Genomic DNA, 18,997 nt, shown 5'->3' on the forward strand with positions numbered 1-18,997 from the left:
ATCTTTTCCCAATTGTCTCTGCCCTTTCGAAATCTCAAAGCCCAGATATATCACAGTCTGACATGCTATTTGAGCTTTCTTCCTGGATACCTTGTACCCATTTAGTCCCAGAAAATTCAAGACATCAATGGTTACCTGTATGCAGGTAGATCTTTCTTCTGTAGCAATCAATATGTCATCCACATGTTGTAGAAGTAAATGTTCAGGCCTTGGTTTGTCCTGTTTCCAGATTTCAAGCTCTTTTGCCAGCTGGTTTCCAAAAATTGTCAGGCTATTTTTAAATCCTTGGGGTAGTCTTGTCCATGTCAGCTACATCTTTCGCCTAGTTTGTGGATTTTCCCATTCGAAAGCAAACAACTTTCTGCTTTCTTTCTCCAAGGGTATGCAAAAGAAAGCATTTTTTAAATCAAGCACTGTAAACTACTGATGAGTCTCCTTTAACGCTGTTAACAATGTATAAGGATTTGCAACCACAGGATATATGTCTTTGGCTATTTGATTCACTGCTCTCAAATTTTGCACTAACCTGTATTCTCCCGAGGGTTTTCTAACTGGTAAAATAGGAGTATTATATTCAGATTCACATTCCTCCAAAATTTTATACTTCAAAAATTTGTCAATCAATTTCTTTAACTCTTGTTTAACTTCTGGTTTAATTGGGTATTGTTTAATTTTTACTGTTCTTGCATCTTTTTTTTTTTGATCTCTTTTTTTACAGGTGCTGTTAATTTTGATTTACCAGGAATATCTGTTTCCCACACTGTAGGGATCACTGCAAAATCCACTTCTGGTGGAATTTCCTGCTCCTCCACTTTTTCTTGTATCATTAGGATTTCTCCTGTTTTTGACTCAGGTATCTTCAAAAAGAGTTCTCCTTCCTCAAAAACAATTTGTGCATTTAATTTAGATAACAAATCCCTTCCTAACAAGGGTATCGGGCATTCTGGTACATACAAAAATTCATGTGTAATTATTTTATTTCCAAATTTCAAATCCAGAGGTTGCAGGAATGGTCTGTGTTCTTCTTTCCCTGTTGCTCCTACTATGTTTGCTGGTTTTGTTCCAATTTTTCCTTTACAAGTATTTAATACCGAAAATGTCGTTCCTGTATCCACTAGAAATTTAACTTCTTTTTCTCCCAGCTTAATTATAACCAGAGGCTCAGCTGGGTTCCCCTCTGGTCCTCTTCATTCATTCAAAACCATCATTCTGGCTACCTCTTTCCGAATATTTCCTCCTGAGCACTGCACATTTTTAGGACAATCTTTTCTCCAATGTCCTTCCTCCCGACACAAAGCACACTGATTCACTCCTAAGGGGGTGTTAAAATTCCGATTGCTAAAATTTATAAATCCTCTCCGTCCACTGTCACCTCGTCCTCTTCCTCTACTTCGTCCTCTGTCTGCTGTTCCTGTCATTACGGCCAGTAATCTATTTTCTCTGATTTTCCTTTCCTCTTTTTCCCTGTTATTATATACTTTCCATGCTGCCTCTAACATTTTATTCAAGCTCCTTAAATCCTCTCCCTCCAGCTTCTGAAGTTTCTTTCTTATGTCTGGTGCCGACTGTCCCATAAAAATCAAAGCCAACTGTATCTGAGCCGCCTCTGTTTCTACTCTTAAATCAGTATATTTTCTGGCAGCTTCCTTCAATCTTTCCAGAAACGCTAAGGGAGATTCATTCTTATCTTGCCTCACCTCATATAATTTAGACCAATTCAAAGATTTAGGCATAGCATGTTTAACTCCATATAAAATCTATTTCTGATACCGACTCAGCCTTTCTCTATGTTCCACGTTGTTTGGATCCCACTGCGGATCCCCAGACAGAAAATTCTGTTTTAATGTTCCACTTACTGTCCCACTTAATACTGCTACTTCTGCCTGTGCTTTGTCAGTTTTTAGTACCATCTGCTTTTCTGTATCATCCAACAAATTATCCAAGATCACCTGTAAATCACTCCAGTCTGGATTCTGCCTTCTAATTATAGTATCCACTACTCTGCCAACTCTCTCAAGATCTTCTCGATATACTCCAGCTGCCTGCTTCCAAGCCATCAAGTCCACAACCAAAAAGGGCACTTTTACATACACTGGTCCATCGTTACCAACTCCCTGCCTCAAGGGAGCTATTGTTTGTGCCTGCTGTCAGGTCCTTCGAGAAATGGGGGTATGAATCACAACTTCAGATGGTCCTTCCCCTGCATCCTCTATTCCATTGCTTTCTGGTTCTTCCATCTGTTCCCTATGTTCTCACCCCCAATTCCTTCCTCTCCTGGGAGGGGATATATCCAACTCTGGCCCTTCATCCTCTTTGGGGGCAATATCACATGCCAGACAACATTTCTTCTCTTTCTTATTATCAAAAGTTATAGCCATTACCAAATTGTCCCTACTAACTAGCTTGCACTCATTTTGCCAATCTCGTCTCTGCCTTAAGTAAAAGAATAAATCCACATAAGGTACTTCACTCCATTTCCCTTCTCTTCTACAAAACAACATTAACTGCAGAATGGTGTTATAATTCAGGGTCCCATTCACGGGCCACCTTTCCTGATCCTCCAATGTATACAGAGGCCACCAATGATTACAATATTCAGTCATTTGATTTTTACGTAAATCGTCATGCAATTCACCCCAATGTGCCAACAAACATCTCAACAGAGATGTTTTCGGTATCTTTCCATCAGTGGACAAATTTCCCATACTCTTACTCTTAAATAATTTGGCAAATGCCATTATCTTTATACCCAATACCAAATATCTATTAAATATATAACAAATATCAAAAATCAATAATCAATTATCAGATGTTAAATACCAAATATCAAATGCCAAGTATCAAATACAAAGTTTCAAATACCAAATAAATATATCAAACACCAAATATTAAATAAATACAAATAACAATTGTTGCCAGGTAATGGAGTCCACCTACTTGCCCAGGGCACAGACAAAGCCGACTTCCCTAAGCAAGAGTCATAACCAATATCCCCTGGCAAAATTATTAGCCAGCAAATATATTCACACTTTATAACTTCCAACCTCAATAAGAGACACTACAATCGTTGCCAAGACTCACTTCATGCTCAATTGCACATCCCACACTTACAACACTCACGATACTTCCAAGTACACAATATATCTCACTTTTTTTTTTTCCCCTTTTTTTTTTTCTTTCTTTCTTTTTGGTTTTTTGGGGGGGTTTTTTTGGTTTTTTTTTTTTAGAATTTGGGACTCAAACCCAAAATTTCCAAAATGCTTTTGAAGCTGGGACTCTAACCCAGAATCTTCAAAAGTTGTGGGACTCTAACCCACTCCCAAATTGTCCAACCCAGCAATAGCTTTCGCTTATGTCTTACGGGCAGACGCCTAGGCTTCCACTTCCTTCAGGATCCTTTTGTCCAACCTTGCGCAGCTTTTGCCGTGTCTGACAGGCAGACGATACCGGTGGGACTCTAACCCACTCGGGGGGACTCTAACCCCAAACAATACCGGTGGGACTCTAACCCACTATCCTTAATATTTAAAAGAAGTGTCTTACCAAAATCCAGGGGACGTCGCAAAGAGCCTTATGGATCGGGGATCGATGGGTATCCCCGAGAAATCCTCGGTGCCGGCAGGAACCGATCGGGTCCCCGACTCCTCCGGTCTCTCTCAGCGAGGTCCCATCTGGGTCGCCAAAAACTGTTACCGAAAAGCTCGGAATGAAGAACTTATCAACACCAATTTAGTGTAGATAAGCAGACACTTCTTTATTGACGGCCGGGTGCGCGGGCGAGTCCTCTCACGAACCACACACACCTGTCACCAAAACAATACACTTTATATAAAGACTTATTGATACATATTCATTAGATTTCCAAGAAAAGTTATACATATTCATTAAACTTCCGGGAAATCATTAGCATATGTAAATGTCCTTTACGCAGGCGCAGTGAAGGTTTCTCCGAGGCATGGTAAGTCTTGGAGGCGGGTAGCTTTTGACCAGGAGGTGTGTTTTGGTATTATAATGAAGCAAAGTTCGTCTAGAGTTTATGATTTCTTCATCGATGTTATGGCAACGGTTGCAATCCATCCTTTTTGACAGTAGCTATGCGGTTATCTCTAACGGCTCTAGCCAGGTACCTTCCAGGAGCCTTGTACCGCACATTCTATCCTTGGGGATCGGCCGCTGCGTTCCAAACAGGCCGTTGTCAGGTAACGTACTGACAACTCTTACACCACCCCGTTGTCAGGTATTTCTTTATCTTATCTAAGTTCTAAATGTTCCTACTAGATGATTTTAGCCAATTTCTCCGGCCTTGATACGGGGCTATACAGGGGATTTTACAGCAGACACTGGTTGGTGGTTAAATATATAAAATACAACATACATATGATTTTGCTAAAATATTAAAACTAAATATGATTAATTCTAACTAATAACAAATCAATGACAAATCAGTAACAGAGGCCACCAATGATTACAATATTTAATCAAATCTTCTCTCTGCATGTTACTACCCGACACACCCCCCAGCTGTTTCCAGTGCTTCAAAATACACCCCAGAGGTGATTTTTTTAGGGAGTTCACTTGACTGTCCTGTTCCCATTATCAACACCTTCAATATACAAAAATCAAAAAACCAGAAAGTCAAATATCAGAGCCTAAGTCAAAATACCAAACAGAATCAATCAGAGATCAAAAGGTCATATGCAAAATCAATAGTCAAATCCCAAAGCCTTAATCAAAGTACCGAGACCAAACCAAATGGGTATCTCTGCCTTCAACCAGCAAGACGAATACCCTTTATCAGCGAAGTACTTCTACCAGAATACCAGACTTTTAAGGATCCTTTTACATCTCTTCCTTGCTGACTTCTCTTAGTCAGGCTTACAGGTAAGAGTACCAGACCAGAATACCAGAACCAGGTTAATCAAAAGAATGCCTTTAAATAAAATCTTACCAGTGGCCTTGGCTTGTGAGCCTGGGGAACGGGGATCAAGGGTCTCCCCGAGAAATCTCGGTGCCAGCTGGAGGTCCTGCGATCCCACGTCCGTTGAGTCTCAGAAGCCTCGTCCCATCTGGGTCGCCAAAATGATACCGAAAAGCCGGTTGAAGAAACTCTCTAAGACTCGTTTTGGAGTTTTAGAAAGCAGGCATTCTTTATTGCAGCGCTGGATGCACGGGGGATAGTTCCACCTAGCGTGCATACCACAGCTTTAGCACTAACAGGTTATATAGAATAACTAATTGCATATTAATCAGATTAGTATACATATACATAAAAATGATTGTAACTGATTATCACAGTACTGCCTACATCCGATCATGCGCAATGAAGGATCCATTTGAGTCGAAGGGCTGCTTTTGAGACCACTGACCCATTTGAAGTTCTTGTTGGCTGTCCTTGAAGTCTTTCTTCTTGTCCTTGTTCTTTGATCTTGAAGCTTAATGCAGCTTCAATCACATGTGGTCAGTTTCAACATTGTTCTCATCTAGCGTTGTCCTAGTTTCAGCTGGGATAGAGTTAACTGTCTTCCTAGTAGCTGGTACAGTGCTATGTTTTGAGTTCAGTATGTGAAGAATGTTGATAACACTGATGTTTTCAGTTGTTGCTAAGTAATGTTTAGTCTAATGTAAAGGATTTTTCAGCTTCTCCTGCCCAGCCAGCGAGAAAGCTGGAGGGGCACAAGAAGTTGGGAGGGGACACAGCCAGGGCAGCTGACCCAAACTGGCCAACAGGGTATTCCATACCATGTGACGTCCCATCCAGTATAGGAACTGGGAAGTGGGGGCGGGGAATCGCCGCTGGGGGACTAGCTGGGTGCCGGTCGGCGGGTGGTGAGCAATTGCACTGCGCATCATTTGTACATTCCAATCCTTTCATTATTGCTGTTGTCATTTTATTAGTGTTATCATTATCATTATTCGTTTCTTCTTTTCTGTTCTATTAAACTGTTCTTATCTCAACCCGTGGGTTTTGCTTCTTTTTCCCGATTTCCTCCCCCATCCCACTGGGTGGGGGAGGGAGTGAGTGAGCGGCTGCGTGGTGCTTAGTTGCTGGCTGGGGTTAAACCATGACAAGCGTACAGGAACATCTAGTCATAAGAGCAAAGAACTGCAAAACTTATGAATAATTACTAGTTAATCACTTGACTACGCTTTTGTAATTATCTCCCCGGCTACCCTTTGTCTATTGTTTCAACCATAATGTTAATATATGATCATTTATCAAATCTCACTTATACAGTCATCTAGCAGCAAACCAGTTTTCATAGAAGGTACAAAATATTAAAACCATAAAAGTTTGAACAAACCACATGAAATGTATGGACATATGCTATCAGCGTACTGCTTTAGTAGTAATGAAAATGCTTTCCAGAGTGAGAAATATAGTAGTACTGTTGACATCTTAAAACACCCCCCCGCCGCCTTTGAAGTTTAGATACAATTCCAAACATCTGGATGCTATTGAACTTGGATCATACAAGTAGTTTGTAGAGTTCTTGTGTTTTTTTCATTTACATTGGAAAAGCTATATTGCTGGTGTACTTTGCATGAATAAAGATAGATTCAGGCAGGCACATTGGGTAATTCATTGGGTAATTTTGGTTTTGGCCTTACTCTGCAAGGATAAAACTAAAAGATGTTAAATATAAGGATTCCATGTTGTTCCATCTCCCTATTTACAGCTCCTATAGGGGAAATATTCACTGTTCAGTGAACTCCTGTTACAATTTCGGAGGATGTGAAGTGCTACACAGTTTAAGCTGAGATGTGTTTGTATTGGGTTTGCATGGCAAGGTTTTGGTAGCTGGAGGGCTACAGGGGTGGCTTCTGTGAGAAGCTGCTGGAAGCTTCCCCTATGTCCGATCGAGCCAATGCCAGCCGGCTCCAAGATGGTCCCACTGCTGGCCAAGGCCAAGCCAATCAGCGACAGTGGTAGTGCCTCTGTGATAACATATTTAAGAAGGGGAAAAGTTGCTGCGCAACAGAAACTGCAGCCAGAGTGTTGTCCCAAAAGTGGGGTTGTTTACCTGGTGTGCGAGACGCCAATGTACACACAGAGCAGAGGTATTTTATTCCAATTCATGTTTGCGCAAAGATGGGGGCTAGGTGGTAATCCACAAAGCTGGCACCCCTTATACCTAAACGGGTAAGCAATTTATACAGTTTAGTTTTACATATTCAGTTTCCAAAGCTCTTCCCCAAAACTGTTACTGGTAGTCGCTTATCTACCACAGTTTCTATCGGGCTAAAGTTTTCCCCGCTTCGAATTAAAGGTACAGTGTTTTTTTATTCTACAGTGCATGCTCAAGGAGAGTGGGGGGGTAAGTCTTTCTGGTCTTGAATTGAGTCGGTGGTTGTGATCTCCCCCTGCTGCCTTTACCTTTCCCCCAATTACCAAAGATCTTTGCTGACTTCATGCCTATTAGCAATTATTCAACTTTCAGTGCCTCCTGGGGTAGGATGTTCCCTTCTTATCAGTCTTTTAGTTCTTCTTCAGGGGCACAGTTGTTAGGAAGGCATGCATTGTTTATACAAATGTTATGGGTTTGTGTGGCGCGGGTTTTTTGGTAGCGGGGCAGGGGCCACAGGGGTGGCTCCTGTGAGAAGGTGCTAGAAGCTCCCCCAGCTCCAAGTCAGACCCACCTCTGGCCAAGGCCGACCCAATCAGTGATGGTGGTAGCACCTCTGGGATAACATATTTAAGAAGGGGAACCTGCAGTGAGTGGTGGGATTGGAACGTGAGAGGAACACCTATGCAGACACCGAGGTCAGTGAAGAAGGAGGGGGAGGAGGGGTGCCTGAGGAGGTTGATGCCCCTGCAGCCTGTGGTGAGACAGCAGGCTGTCCCCCTGCAGCCCATGGAGGTGAGCGGTGGAGCAGATGCCCACTTGCAGGCCATGGAAGAGCCCACGCCAGAGCAGTCGGATGCCCCCGAAGATGGCCGTGACTCCATGGGAAAGCCTGTGCTGGAGCAGTTTGTGACTGAAGATCGGCCCGCAGAAAGGACCCATGCCAGGGAAGTTTGTGAAGAACTGCAGCCCGTGGAAAGGACTCACATTGGAGAAGTTCGTGGAGGACTGTCTCCCGTGGGAGGGACCCCACGGTGGAGCAGGGGACTAGTGAGGAGTCCTCCCCCTGAGGAGGAAGGAGCAGCAGAGACAAGGTGTGGTGAGCTGACCCCAACCCCCATCCCCTGTTTCTCTGTGCCGCCGGGGGGAGGAGGGAGAGAGAACCGGGAGTGGAGTTGAGCTGGGAATGAGGGAGGAGTGGGGGGAAGGTGTTCTAAGGTTTGGTTTTACTTCCTAATATCCTTGTTTTGATTTGATTTGTAGTAAATTAAATTGATTTTGTTTCTTCCCCAAGTTGAGCCTGTCTTTTGCCCGTGACCATAAGTGGTGAGCGATCCCTCCCAGTCCTTGTCTTGACCCATGAGCCTTTCTTTATATTTTCTCCTCATCCCACCATTGCCGAGGGGGGAGAAGTGAGCGAGTGAGGGAGTGGCTGTCTGGTGCTTTGTTACCGGCTGGGCTGAAACCACGACGCTCCCTAATTCTCTACCTACCTCCCCCAGCAGCGCAGGGGGATGGGGAATGGGGGTTACGATCAGTTCATCACACATTATCTCTGCTGCTTCATCCTCTTCAGGGGCAGGACTCCTCACACTCTTCCCCTGCTCCAGCATGGGGTCCTTCCCACAGGCTGCAGTTCTTCACAAACTGCTCCAGTGTGGGTTCCTTCCACGGCATGCAGTCCTTCAGGAGCACACTGCTCCAGCACGGCTCCCCCGCAGGATCACAAGTCCTGCCAGGAGCACACTGCTCCAGTGTGGGCTCCTCTCTCTGCAGGTCCGCAGGTCCTGCCAGGAGCCTGCTCCAGTGCAGGCTTCCCATGGGGTCACAGCCTCCTTCGGGCATCCACCTGCTCCGGCATGGGGTCTCCACAGGCTGCAGGTGGATATCTGCTCCACCGTGGACCTCCATGGGCTGCAGGGGGACAGCCTGCCTCACCATGGTCTTCACCATGGACTGCAGGGGAATCTCTGCTCTGGTGCCTGGAGCACCTCCTCCCCCTCCTTCTTCACTGACCTTGGTGTCTGCAGGGTTGTTTCTTACACGTTCTTACTCCTCTCTCCGACTGCAGTTTCTGTGCCGCAGCAACTTTTTTTTCCCTTCTTAAATATGTTATCACAGAGGCGCTACCACTATTGCTGATTGGCTTAGCCTTGGCCGGCGGCAGGTCTGTCTTAGAGCCAGCTGGTATTGGCTCTGTCAGACATAGGGGAAGCTTCTAGCAGCTTCTCACAGAAGACACCCCTGTAACCCCCCTGCTACCAAATCCTTGCCACACAAACCCAATACAGTGCCATAACTTTGCATTAAACTGTGCACTACCTTAAGCTACCAACACAAGAAACTGAGCTTTACTCAGTTTGCTTAGTTGGCTTTTGTTTAGAGCTAGATACATGAGCAAGGAAGTTCTTGAAATCAGTCAGGTACTGTCAAGCTCATTTTCACCTGATAGCAAAAAAGGGTATTCTCTCAAATTCTTAGTTCAGTGTTGTTGTAAATATTTGTTAGTTTGGTACATGTCATTTCATGCATGGAGATTGTGTATGGATAGCCGAGAAATTTTGGACAGAAGTGAATTTGAGAGAAAAGACACCTGGCTGTAGAGCTTGAGTCCTATCAAAAATAAGAGGTGCCAAAGGTGAGCAGTTACTGAACAGGGCTCATTCTGAGTAGCGTGCATAGCTTCTCCTTTGTGGTTTTTGCAGCTTCTGTAATAGATCTTCCTTCTGTGTACCTGTAGAATTCCTTTTGTTTTGGAAGGCTAAATGCGTTGCACTGTATAAGATTCAGAGTCTCTAAGCAGAGGACAGAAAACAAATTTTGTGCTGAACCACCCTGCTGAATATGTGGGTGTTTTTTCTATAGCGTTTTAACTACTTGAGCTGATTTAGTTAAATCTTACTTTGTCTCATCAACCAGTAATGGAAAAAATTAAATCTGTGTGTTCATGTTCTTTTACTTTGTGAGAACGGATTTCTTTCTTTTAAGTATGTTTTTAAACTTTTTTTCCTCATATAACTAAGGGGTGGCTAATGATATGAGAATGCTTGTTTAGTGGTTGCAGTCAAGTCTCAAAGTCTTTGGGGTTTCTATTCAGACATTTTGTGATATCTTTTATTTTAATTTCTAGCTGATAGTTCTTATAAACATGTTCAAAGGTAAGTTCTCTTTACTTGGTCTTTTAATAGTAAAAAATTGCAAATAGGATCTTTACTGTAGCTATTCGCATAGAGGGCCTCATTTTTGAAAACTTAAAAATCCAGCTGTTGTTAAAACTGGAGATGCGTCTTTCCATGGATTCAGTACAAGCTTGAGTGTTGGAAACAAGATGTATGTAGTCTGATTTTAATTCTGCCATTTCTGTCACTTGATATATGTCTTTATTTCTCCATCTGAAAATCCAAAGATTAAAATATTTATGAAAACTTTTAAGGTTAATTGCACTTTCAGGGTGTAACTCTTGTGTGACACTACTGCTATTATGAAAATTAATTTTCAAAATACATATGCCAAAGCTATGCTTGGAACATGCACATAATGTTAAAGAATTTGTTTGGATCTGTAGAGAAACCTCAGTTAAATATTTCTCTGTAGGTATGAATTTAAACATCCATAGATGAAATTCTGAACATGTTTCTACAGATACATGAGGGGTTTTTTTATTGATAACATACATGTGTCCAACACACTCTGACTGGGTTCTTTTAGATATTCCATATGTAGAGGGTTTAATGTTTAATACCAACTTTAGTTTTTTGAAGTTATTTGACATTACATGGGACTTTGATTTAGCAGAATGATACAGCAATTTACTTAAAGCACAGTACAATTACAAGTTACATTTAGCAGAGTATAGCAGTTGCAATATACAGTCAAATCACAATACAAATGTGATTCTCATTACTGATCTCCATTATGATGCTGGGCATCCCCAGTCGTTGGGAAGGAATATGTGGGCTGAAACCAGCTCAAGCCTGTTGCTCTCTTCAAAGTTCTTTCTGTTAGTTGTACAGTTTTTATATGGTATATGCTATACTTTATACTTGGGTTTGGCTCTATACTGAGTTTTTATACTCAGTTTGGCTGAGCCACATATATACCCACCCATTCTGGCCTCGCTGACTCAGGAAGATATGCATTTGCTGCTTATTATTATTATCAGCTCAAGCCCTCAACTGTTGTAGCCATTTATCTAGAACAAAGACTACTTCCCGTCTCCTTTGTGTTAAGTTCAGCTTTTTGTGACAGTTGTCATCAGTCACTCCCTACTTCTTCACTTAGCTTCGTGAGTATGTAGTCCTTGTCTGTCTCCTCAGAGCCTACTTCCATTGTAGGAGCTCATCGATCAATCACAACATGAAGTGTTTAAATTTTTTTACTTGAAAAAGAGAACTTTTCTGTAAGATACCTTTTTGGCATTGTTCAATAATTCCATCATTTATATTGTAGGTCATGCAGGAGTCTCTGCAAGCATGATGAAGAAAAGAACTTCCCACAAGTAAGTTGCTAATATCTTTCCTAAAATATAGTTCTCAGTAACTGGAAGTACTGTTCTAGAAATGTATCTATATTGTTCCAGTCATTTTGCTCTTGAAAATCATGTGGAGTAGTATTCAGACAGTGTATGTGTGTAGAGTCAGACTTTAATTCTTTTGGGAGGACAGTGGGAAAGAATGCACCATTGGTAGAGTTCTAAACATCATTTTGAATGTTACTCTGAGAGAAATTATCCTGTCAATACAGTTCTGTAATTTACTCTATAACTGAGAGACAAGAGGTTGCAAGCCGGAAATTGGGCACGTGTATTCTAGGATTCATTACAGCTTCAGTTTTTGAAAAGGATTTTTCACCTTTTTTTAAAAAATAAAGAACATACTGAAGTACTTTTATAAGGCAGCTGCTATTTGTGTGAAGGATACTTGCTTATCTTATACATTCATGGCATGTATTATTCTTTCTACTACATTTTAAAATAGTAGCAGCTAAATGCTGCTATGAGTAAATGTGAGATGATAGCGGTAATAGCTTAGACATGATCGACCTTAGTGTCTAACAGCTAGATGTTGCATCTGGCTGCATCTCTGGTAGGTGAACTCTAAAATAAGCTGGGGAAAGGTGAAATTTATTAAAATGCTACTAGTTATATTTTGAGTATGAAGTCCTATAGTGGTGATATACAACATGCATCAATCCAAAGCAATTTGTCTGGCAGAAATATCTTTGGTGATTAACATTCGAATTAGTATTAACTGTTTCCCAGACACAACAACTGATGTAAAACTACTCTAATTCCTTCCACCAACTCTTCACTATTCAGTCTTGTCTATCTCCTTACAAGGCAAAGATAAACATTTATTTGTCTAGAGACAGGTAGAGTTAAAATTTAATTTCTCTTGTTCTTTTTCAACCGCTCAGAGAAAGGAGTGTATGATGGGAAGACTATCAGAGGTGGGTTGCCTTTTGTACTTGAGGGTGGCTAGATTTGTCTTTATTGTTGTGTTGATATACACTTATTTAAATACCTAAATAGGTTGTATATTTTTTAGCATAAAGGTTTTTATGGGGCATATTAAGTCATGATCCTAAGTCACATGATTTTGAGGCATTTAACTTAAGCACCCAACTGAGTTTTATGTTAATTTAGCCTAGTTTAATTGTTTAAGAATTGTTTGGTAAAGGTTTTATTTTGTACCAAACCAAGATGACTTTGTGTGTTGCTCACTGACTTCTCTGAGAATGACAGAGACTAGTATAGAGTTGTTTTTTATTTGATATTCCTTGCTTATGTTTTTGAAATGAACAGTAAGTAGTGCTGTAGACATGTTTACTATAAACAAGTGGGATATGAATCACTATTTAAAAATGTATGCTGATAATACTATGAGCTGTTACAGCAGACCATGAATTAGTAATGCATACCTTGTCATTGATTTAGTTACGATGACTTTTTCATTCCTCATTTAAAGAAAAAGAGGAACAAGTCTACTGGCACTTGAAGGCCATAGGGGAGATTATAAACTAGGTTCAGAAGTTCATGGGGGAGGGAAGAGCCAACAGGATGGAACAGGTCATGGTCCAGTAACTGAGGAAGTGATAAAGTGAGCTGTGTGGATTAGTCTTCTGAACTCTTCTTAACTAAAATGGTAGTTAACTGTTGACCCTTTTGGAAGGGGGTCCCATGGTTATAGGTCAGCTGCAAAAGGGCAGTTCTTCTGAGTGCTCTGTCAGTGTCAATGGGTAGTGATGATCTCTGTGAATATGAAGCTGACCCTATTTGTGTCAGATCAGTCAGTAGTCTCTTGGCTCTCATCCTTTCCACCATTGGTGCATAAGGAAAGAGAGCACAAAACAGTGTAAGTATAAAATCTTCCTTATGCTCTCCAGGTTTCTCAGTTGGCAGTTCAAGGACTTTGAGGTGGAGGTTGTATCTGCAGTATAACTACCACTGTACTTATCCCTTGTGAATTTCTGATCACTCTTTAAACTAACTTCTTGTGGTGGGTTATACTTGGCTATGGGCCAAACTCCCACCCACCCACTCACTCCCCATCCTCAGTGGGGCAGGGGGAGAAAATAGGATGAGAAAGCTCATGGGTCAAGACAAAGACAGGGAGATTGCTTACCAGTTACTGTCACAGGCAAAACAGGCTTGACTTGGGGAGAATTAATGTATTGCCAAATAAAATAGAATCAGGTGGTAAGAAACAGGAAGACAAACATTAAAACAACACCTTTCCCTCCCCCCTTTCCCATGCTCAACTTCACTCCTTCACTCCAGACTCCTCTACTACAGAGGGGGGAAATCGGGTAAGGGAGTTTACAGTCTGTACATAACGGTTGCTCTCTGCTGCTCCTTCCCTCTTGTACTTACTTTCCCCCTGCTCTGGCATGGGTTCTCTACAGGCCACAGTTCCTGTCAGGAAAATCTGCTCCAGCATGGGCTCTTCCAGGGGAGACAGTCCTGTCAGGAAAACCCTGCTCTGGCATGGGTTCTCCGTGGGTTCTCCATGGACCACAGTTAATTCAGGAAATATCTAACTGCTCCAGCATGGGTCCTACAAAGGCTGCAGTGTGGATATCAGCTCTAGCACCATGGAATACCTCCTTTTCTGAACTTGGTGTTCCCTCTGCTGTTTCTCACACTTTTTTTTTTTTCACTTTTTTTTTCCCCCTCCTCTGCCTGTCCAGTGGTTTTTTGCCCTTTCTTAAATATGTTTTCACAAAGACACCACCAACTTCACTGATTGGCTCAACTTTGGCCTGCAGTGGGGCCATTGCCAAGCCAGCTGGAACCAGCTGTGTCTGGCACAGGGCAGCCCCTGACTTAGTCTCATAGAGGCCACCCCTGCAGGTGTTGTCATGTGTGTGTGAATGTGTCCGCTAACAAAACCCTGCAATGTATACTCAATACACTTGTAATCCTAAGAAAATTAGTTTCACAACTGAATGATGGCTTTTGAAGGAGTACAGAAAGTACTTTAAAACTTCTGTCTTAAGTCTGAATATTGAGGAAAAATAGCTTATAACAATTCTCTGATCATATGATCCCCTGTTAGTGACAGTCTGTAGTAAGATCAAAATTCTAATTTGGGCCCTATTTTTAATAACTTTTCTACATGGCACCACGAAATATAAAAATTGTACTGACCATTCCTACTCTGCTTCATTTGTACTATTTTCTAAATTTCTTTGAACTTTGCATGATCTGGTTCTGCTAATAAAACTTTTTCATGTAACGAGATTTTAATTATCAGCTTAATGCCTTCAAGATAAATACTCAGTCGCCAAGGTGAGCAGCTCCGGTGCCGGCACCATCCGCAGCTGAGCGTTCTAGCACAATGTACGGGGGGGTTCCTGAACCGGGGGAGCCGCCAGGAGTCCGCAGCTCCTGCGACAGCTGCTGACAAGACCTGGGCGGGGCCAGGAGCAATGGCGGCCAAGCCCCCCCCCCCCACGTATACAAAAAGCCGCTAGGGAGCGCTAGTGACTAGGGCGAGTCAACAGAGTGTGGTGCGTCAGTAAGGGCGTGGTAGTTTGCACGAAACGGCATGCAGGAAGGGCGCTGTAGCTCCGCCAGCTCGACAAGGGAGAAACGGTATCCAGCGACAGAAGGCTATGTCTTCTCTAAACTCTGTACCTGCCGCGACTGACGCAGCTTCCCAGACAGAGCTCCGAGGGGAACACACTGCTACCCAGGTGTCAGGCTGCAGGGCATGGCCTACTCTTACGCCAGTATCAGATGGCAGTAGTGACTGCACCTGTGGAGGTGCACCCAGGTAGAGGAACTCTTGAGATTAGTGACAGAGCTCTGGGAGGACTGAGTAGATTGAGGAGTATCAGGGAGTTGGAGAGAGACATAGACTACTGGAATCACACCCTACCTTCCCTGCGACAGACCTGTCAGGCAGATAGGATGCATGATAGGGAGGACTCCCTATGCTCTCTCCACCTGACTGAATGCGGTGACTTAAGGGATAGAGGGTGTATTGGGTCTGGCTGAGATGGAGTTAATTCTCCCCGTAGCAGCCCTCATAGTGCTGTGCTCTGTATTGGTAGCTAGAAAGGTGTTGATAACACACCAGTGTTTTGGCTACTGCTGAGCAGCGCTGGCACAGCATCAAGGCTGTCTCTCCAACATTTTTGCCCCCCCCTCAATGGCAGGCTGGGGCAGGGCAAGATCTTGGGAGGGGACATAGCCAGGACAGCTGACCTAAACTAACCAAACAGATATTCCATAGCATATGACATCAGCTCAGCTATAAAAGCTAAGTAAAGGGAGGAGGAAGTGGGGGGCATTCATTATTTATGTTTGTCTTCCGGAGCAACCATTAAGTGTACTGAGACCCTGCTTCCCAAGAAGTGGCCAGACATCACCTGCTGATGGGAAGTAGAGAATAAAATCTTTTGTTTTCCTTTGCTTTCACGTGCGACCTTTGCTCTTGCTTTATTAAACTGTCCTTATGTCAACCAATGAGCCTTTCATTATATTTTCTGTCCCCTGTCCGGTTGAGGAGGGGGAGTGATAGAGCGGCTTTGGTGGGCACCTGGCATCCAGCCAGGGTCAACACACCACAGTCCTTTTTGGTGCCCAACGTGGGGCATGAGGAATTCGAGATAAGGATAGTAATTGGGACCGTTAACGAGCAAAACATGGACTGAACACAGCTAGAAAGTGAAGAAAGGAATGATTGTGGGGAATTTATGTTGTAATTGTGGTGAAGGGACGAGGGGTGGATCATGTGTAAATTGTCCACTTTTTGTTGGTGTTGTGATGATGATGATGTTTTGATTTTGCAGGGGGAATTATTTTTTGTTGATGGGAGTGAAGATTGTGTGATGAATGTGAATTTTAATGATAATTCTTAAATGTGATGCACAGAGGCGAGGGGTGGAATGTATTGGGTTTGCATGGTGTCCTGGTTTCATCTGGGACAGAGTTAATTGTCTTCCTAGTAGCTGGTACAGTGCTATGTTTTTGAGTTAGGTATGAGAAGAATGTTGATAGCACTGATGTTTTCAGTTGTTGCTAAGTAATGTTTAGTCTCAAGTCAAGGATTTTTCAGCTTCTCAAGCCCAGCCAGCGAGAAAGCTGGAGGGGCACAAGAAGTTGGGAGGGGACACAGCCAGGGCAGCTGACCCAAAGTGGCCAACAGGGTATTCCATACCATGTGATGTCATGTCTAGTATATAAACTGGGGGGGGGGGGGGTGGGGGGATCGCCACGTGGGGACTAACTGGGCATTGGTTGGTGGGTGGTGAGCAATTGCACTGTGCATCACTTGTATATTCCAATCCTTTTATTATTACTATTGTCATTTTATTAGTGTTATCATTATCATTATTAGTTTCTTCTTTTCTGTTCTATTAAACCATTCTTATCTCAACCCACGAGTTTGACTTCTTTTCCTGATATTCTCCCCCATCCCACTGGGTGGGGGGGAAGTGAGTGAGCAGCTGCGTGTTGCTTAGTTGCTGGCTCGGGTTAAACCACAACAGTCCATTTTGGTGCCCAACATGGAGCACAAAGGGTTGAGATAATGACAAGCCTAACCAGAGCTTGTTAAAACGAATTTGTTACATGCATTCATTACATTGGTCTAAGAGTCGCTGGTCACTGTGTTGATTTATGAGTTCTTAGAGTTGTGGTGCTTGTTTTTAGAGTTCTGTTATGTATCACCTCGCTTGCTGTATGTAGTCCCTGTGCTGCTGCTTATCATCTGTGGGAGGTGGATTAAGGTTTTCGCTTTGATGTATTGTATAACACTGGCTTATGGTATGATAAAATTATTGGTCGTGGGACTAATCCGGTATTTGCACTCAGCATTGTCACCTCTATCCTTTGGGAGCCCTCTGTGGGAAAGTATTAATAATTACACCATTTACCTTTCCTCCTCTGAGTGCCAATCTATGGGTGAGACACCTTTCTTCCCCAGTCTAGTTACAATGGCATTTGAGAATTTTGGAAAATTTGAATACCCTTGGGATGTTGAGACCAGCATGGTCGTATTGCTAGGAACTAGCACGTTCCTGAATGTGGTTCAGGTCTTGTTTAAGGTTAAACAACTATTTAAGAAGATCACCCAGAGATCTGCCCCGAGGCTGGATAATTATGAGTGGCAGGGTGTGTGGGGTAGTATGGGCAAATGCCTAGGGCGCTGTTGCAAAACACCTCCAGTGTTTTGGAACTTCACCCTTGAACAAGTGCAGAATCCTGAAAAGCTAGCAAAACATTTGGAAAAAGTATGCTGTCACCCCGACAATTCCAGGGAGACACAACTCACTGCAATGTGGTGGGGCCTGTGCCATGCCTATCGAGCCCTGTTCAACACCACTCAGTACCCTCAAGGGGAAGAGAAAGTCTCTGGATCTAACAACAAGGTGACAGGCACTGCAGCCACTCCAACCCCCGCATCAGTATCAGTTGCTCCCATACAGAAGAAGAAATATACCCCAAAAAAATCAGTTCGCTTAGCGAAGGATGAAGATGAACCAGGGTCATCACAGGAACAGGAGGAAGAGGCAGAACCAGAGGTAATCACCCGATCCCTATCCTTGAGTGAGCTGTGGGATGTGCAAAAAGATTTCAGCCGTTGTCCAAGTGAGCACATTATCACCTGGCTGCTCTGACGCTGGGACAATTGGGCTAGTAGCCTGGAATTAGAAGGTAGGGAAGCCAAGCAGCTGGGATCGCTTGTCAGGGAAGGTGGCATTGACAAGGCAATTGGAAAAGGGACACAAGTCCTCAGCCTCTGGAGGTGACTCCTGTCAAGCGTGAAGGAAAGGTACCCCTTTAAAGATGATATTATATGTCAATTAAGCAAGTGGACCACCATGGAGAGAGAGGTATCCAATACCTGAGGGAATTAGCCGTGCTAGAGATGATTTATTACGACTCAGACAATGCACGATCACCTAAAGATCCAGATGAAGTCCAATGCTCACGACCAATGTGGCGGAAGTTTGTACAGAGCGCACCATCGTGCCTAAGTGCCAGGTCCTGCACATGGGTCACAACAACCCCATGTGACTCTACAGGCTTGGGGAAGAGTGGCTGGAAAGCTGCCTGGCAGAAAAGGACCTGGGGGTGTTGGTCCACAGTCTGCTGAATATGAGCTGGCAGTGTGCCCAGGTGGCCATGAAGGCCAATAGCATCCTGGCTTGTATCAGAAATAGTGTGGCCAGCAGGACTAGGGAAGTGATTGTCCCTTTGTACTCGGCACTGGTGAGACTGCACCTTGAGTATTGTGTTCACTTTTGGGCCCCTCACTACAAGAAAGACACTAAGTTGCTGGAGCATGTCCAGAGAAGAGCAATGAAGCTGGTGAAGGGTCTAGAGAACAAGTCTTATGAGGAGCAGCTGAGGGAACTGGGGTTGTTTAGCCTGGGGAAAAGGAGACTGAGGGGAGACCTTATCACCCTCTGCAACTGCCTGA

At 43.3% G+C, this 18,997-nt stretch overlaps 1 protein-coding gene across 4 annotated transcripts in view; it reads left to right on the plus strand.

Annotated features, from left to right (window-relative positions):
- LOC121232788 (spindlin-Z) overlaps window positions 1-18,997 on the plus strand; it is a 99,591-nt gene that overhangs the window by 69,792 nt on the left and 10,802 nt on the right. For 3 of the 4 annotated variants that reach the window (XM_041121248.1, XM_041121250.1, XM_041121249.1), the window contains one exon: window positions 11,514-11,562. In XM_041121248.1, the coding sequence (XP_040977182.1) occupies window positions 11,514-11,562 (49 nt within the window). Of the gene's footprint in view, window positions 1-10,373; window positions 10,395-11,513; window positions 11,563-18,997 lie in introns of those variants that run through there. The other variant, XM_041121251.1, reaches the window with a different exon arrangement.

Source organism: Aquila chrysaetos, chromosome W (genome assembly GCF_900496995.4).
Source record: "Aquila chrysaetos chrysaetos chromosome W, bAquChr1.4, whole genome shotgun sequence".
In the NCBI taxonomy this organism is placed as follows: Eukaryota; Metazoa; Chordata; class Aves; order Accipitriformes; family Accipitridae; genus Aquila; species Aquila chrysaetos.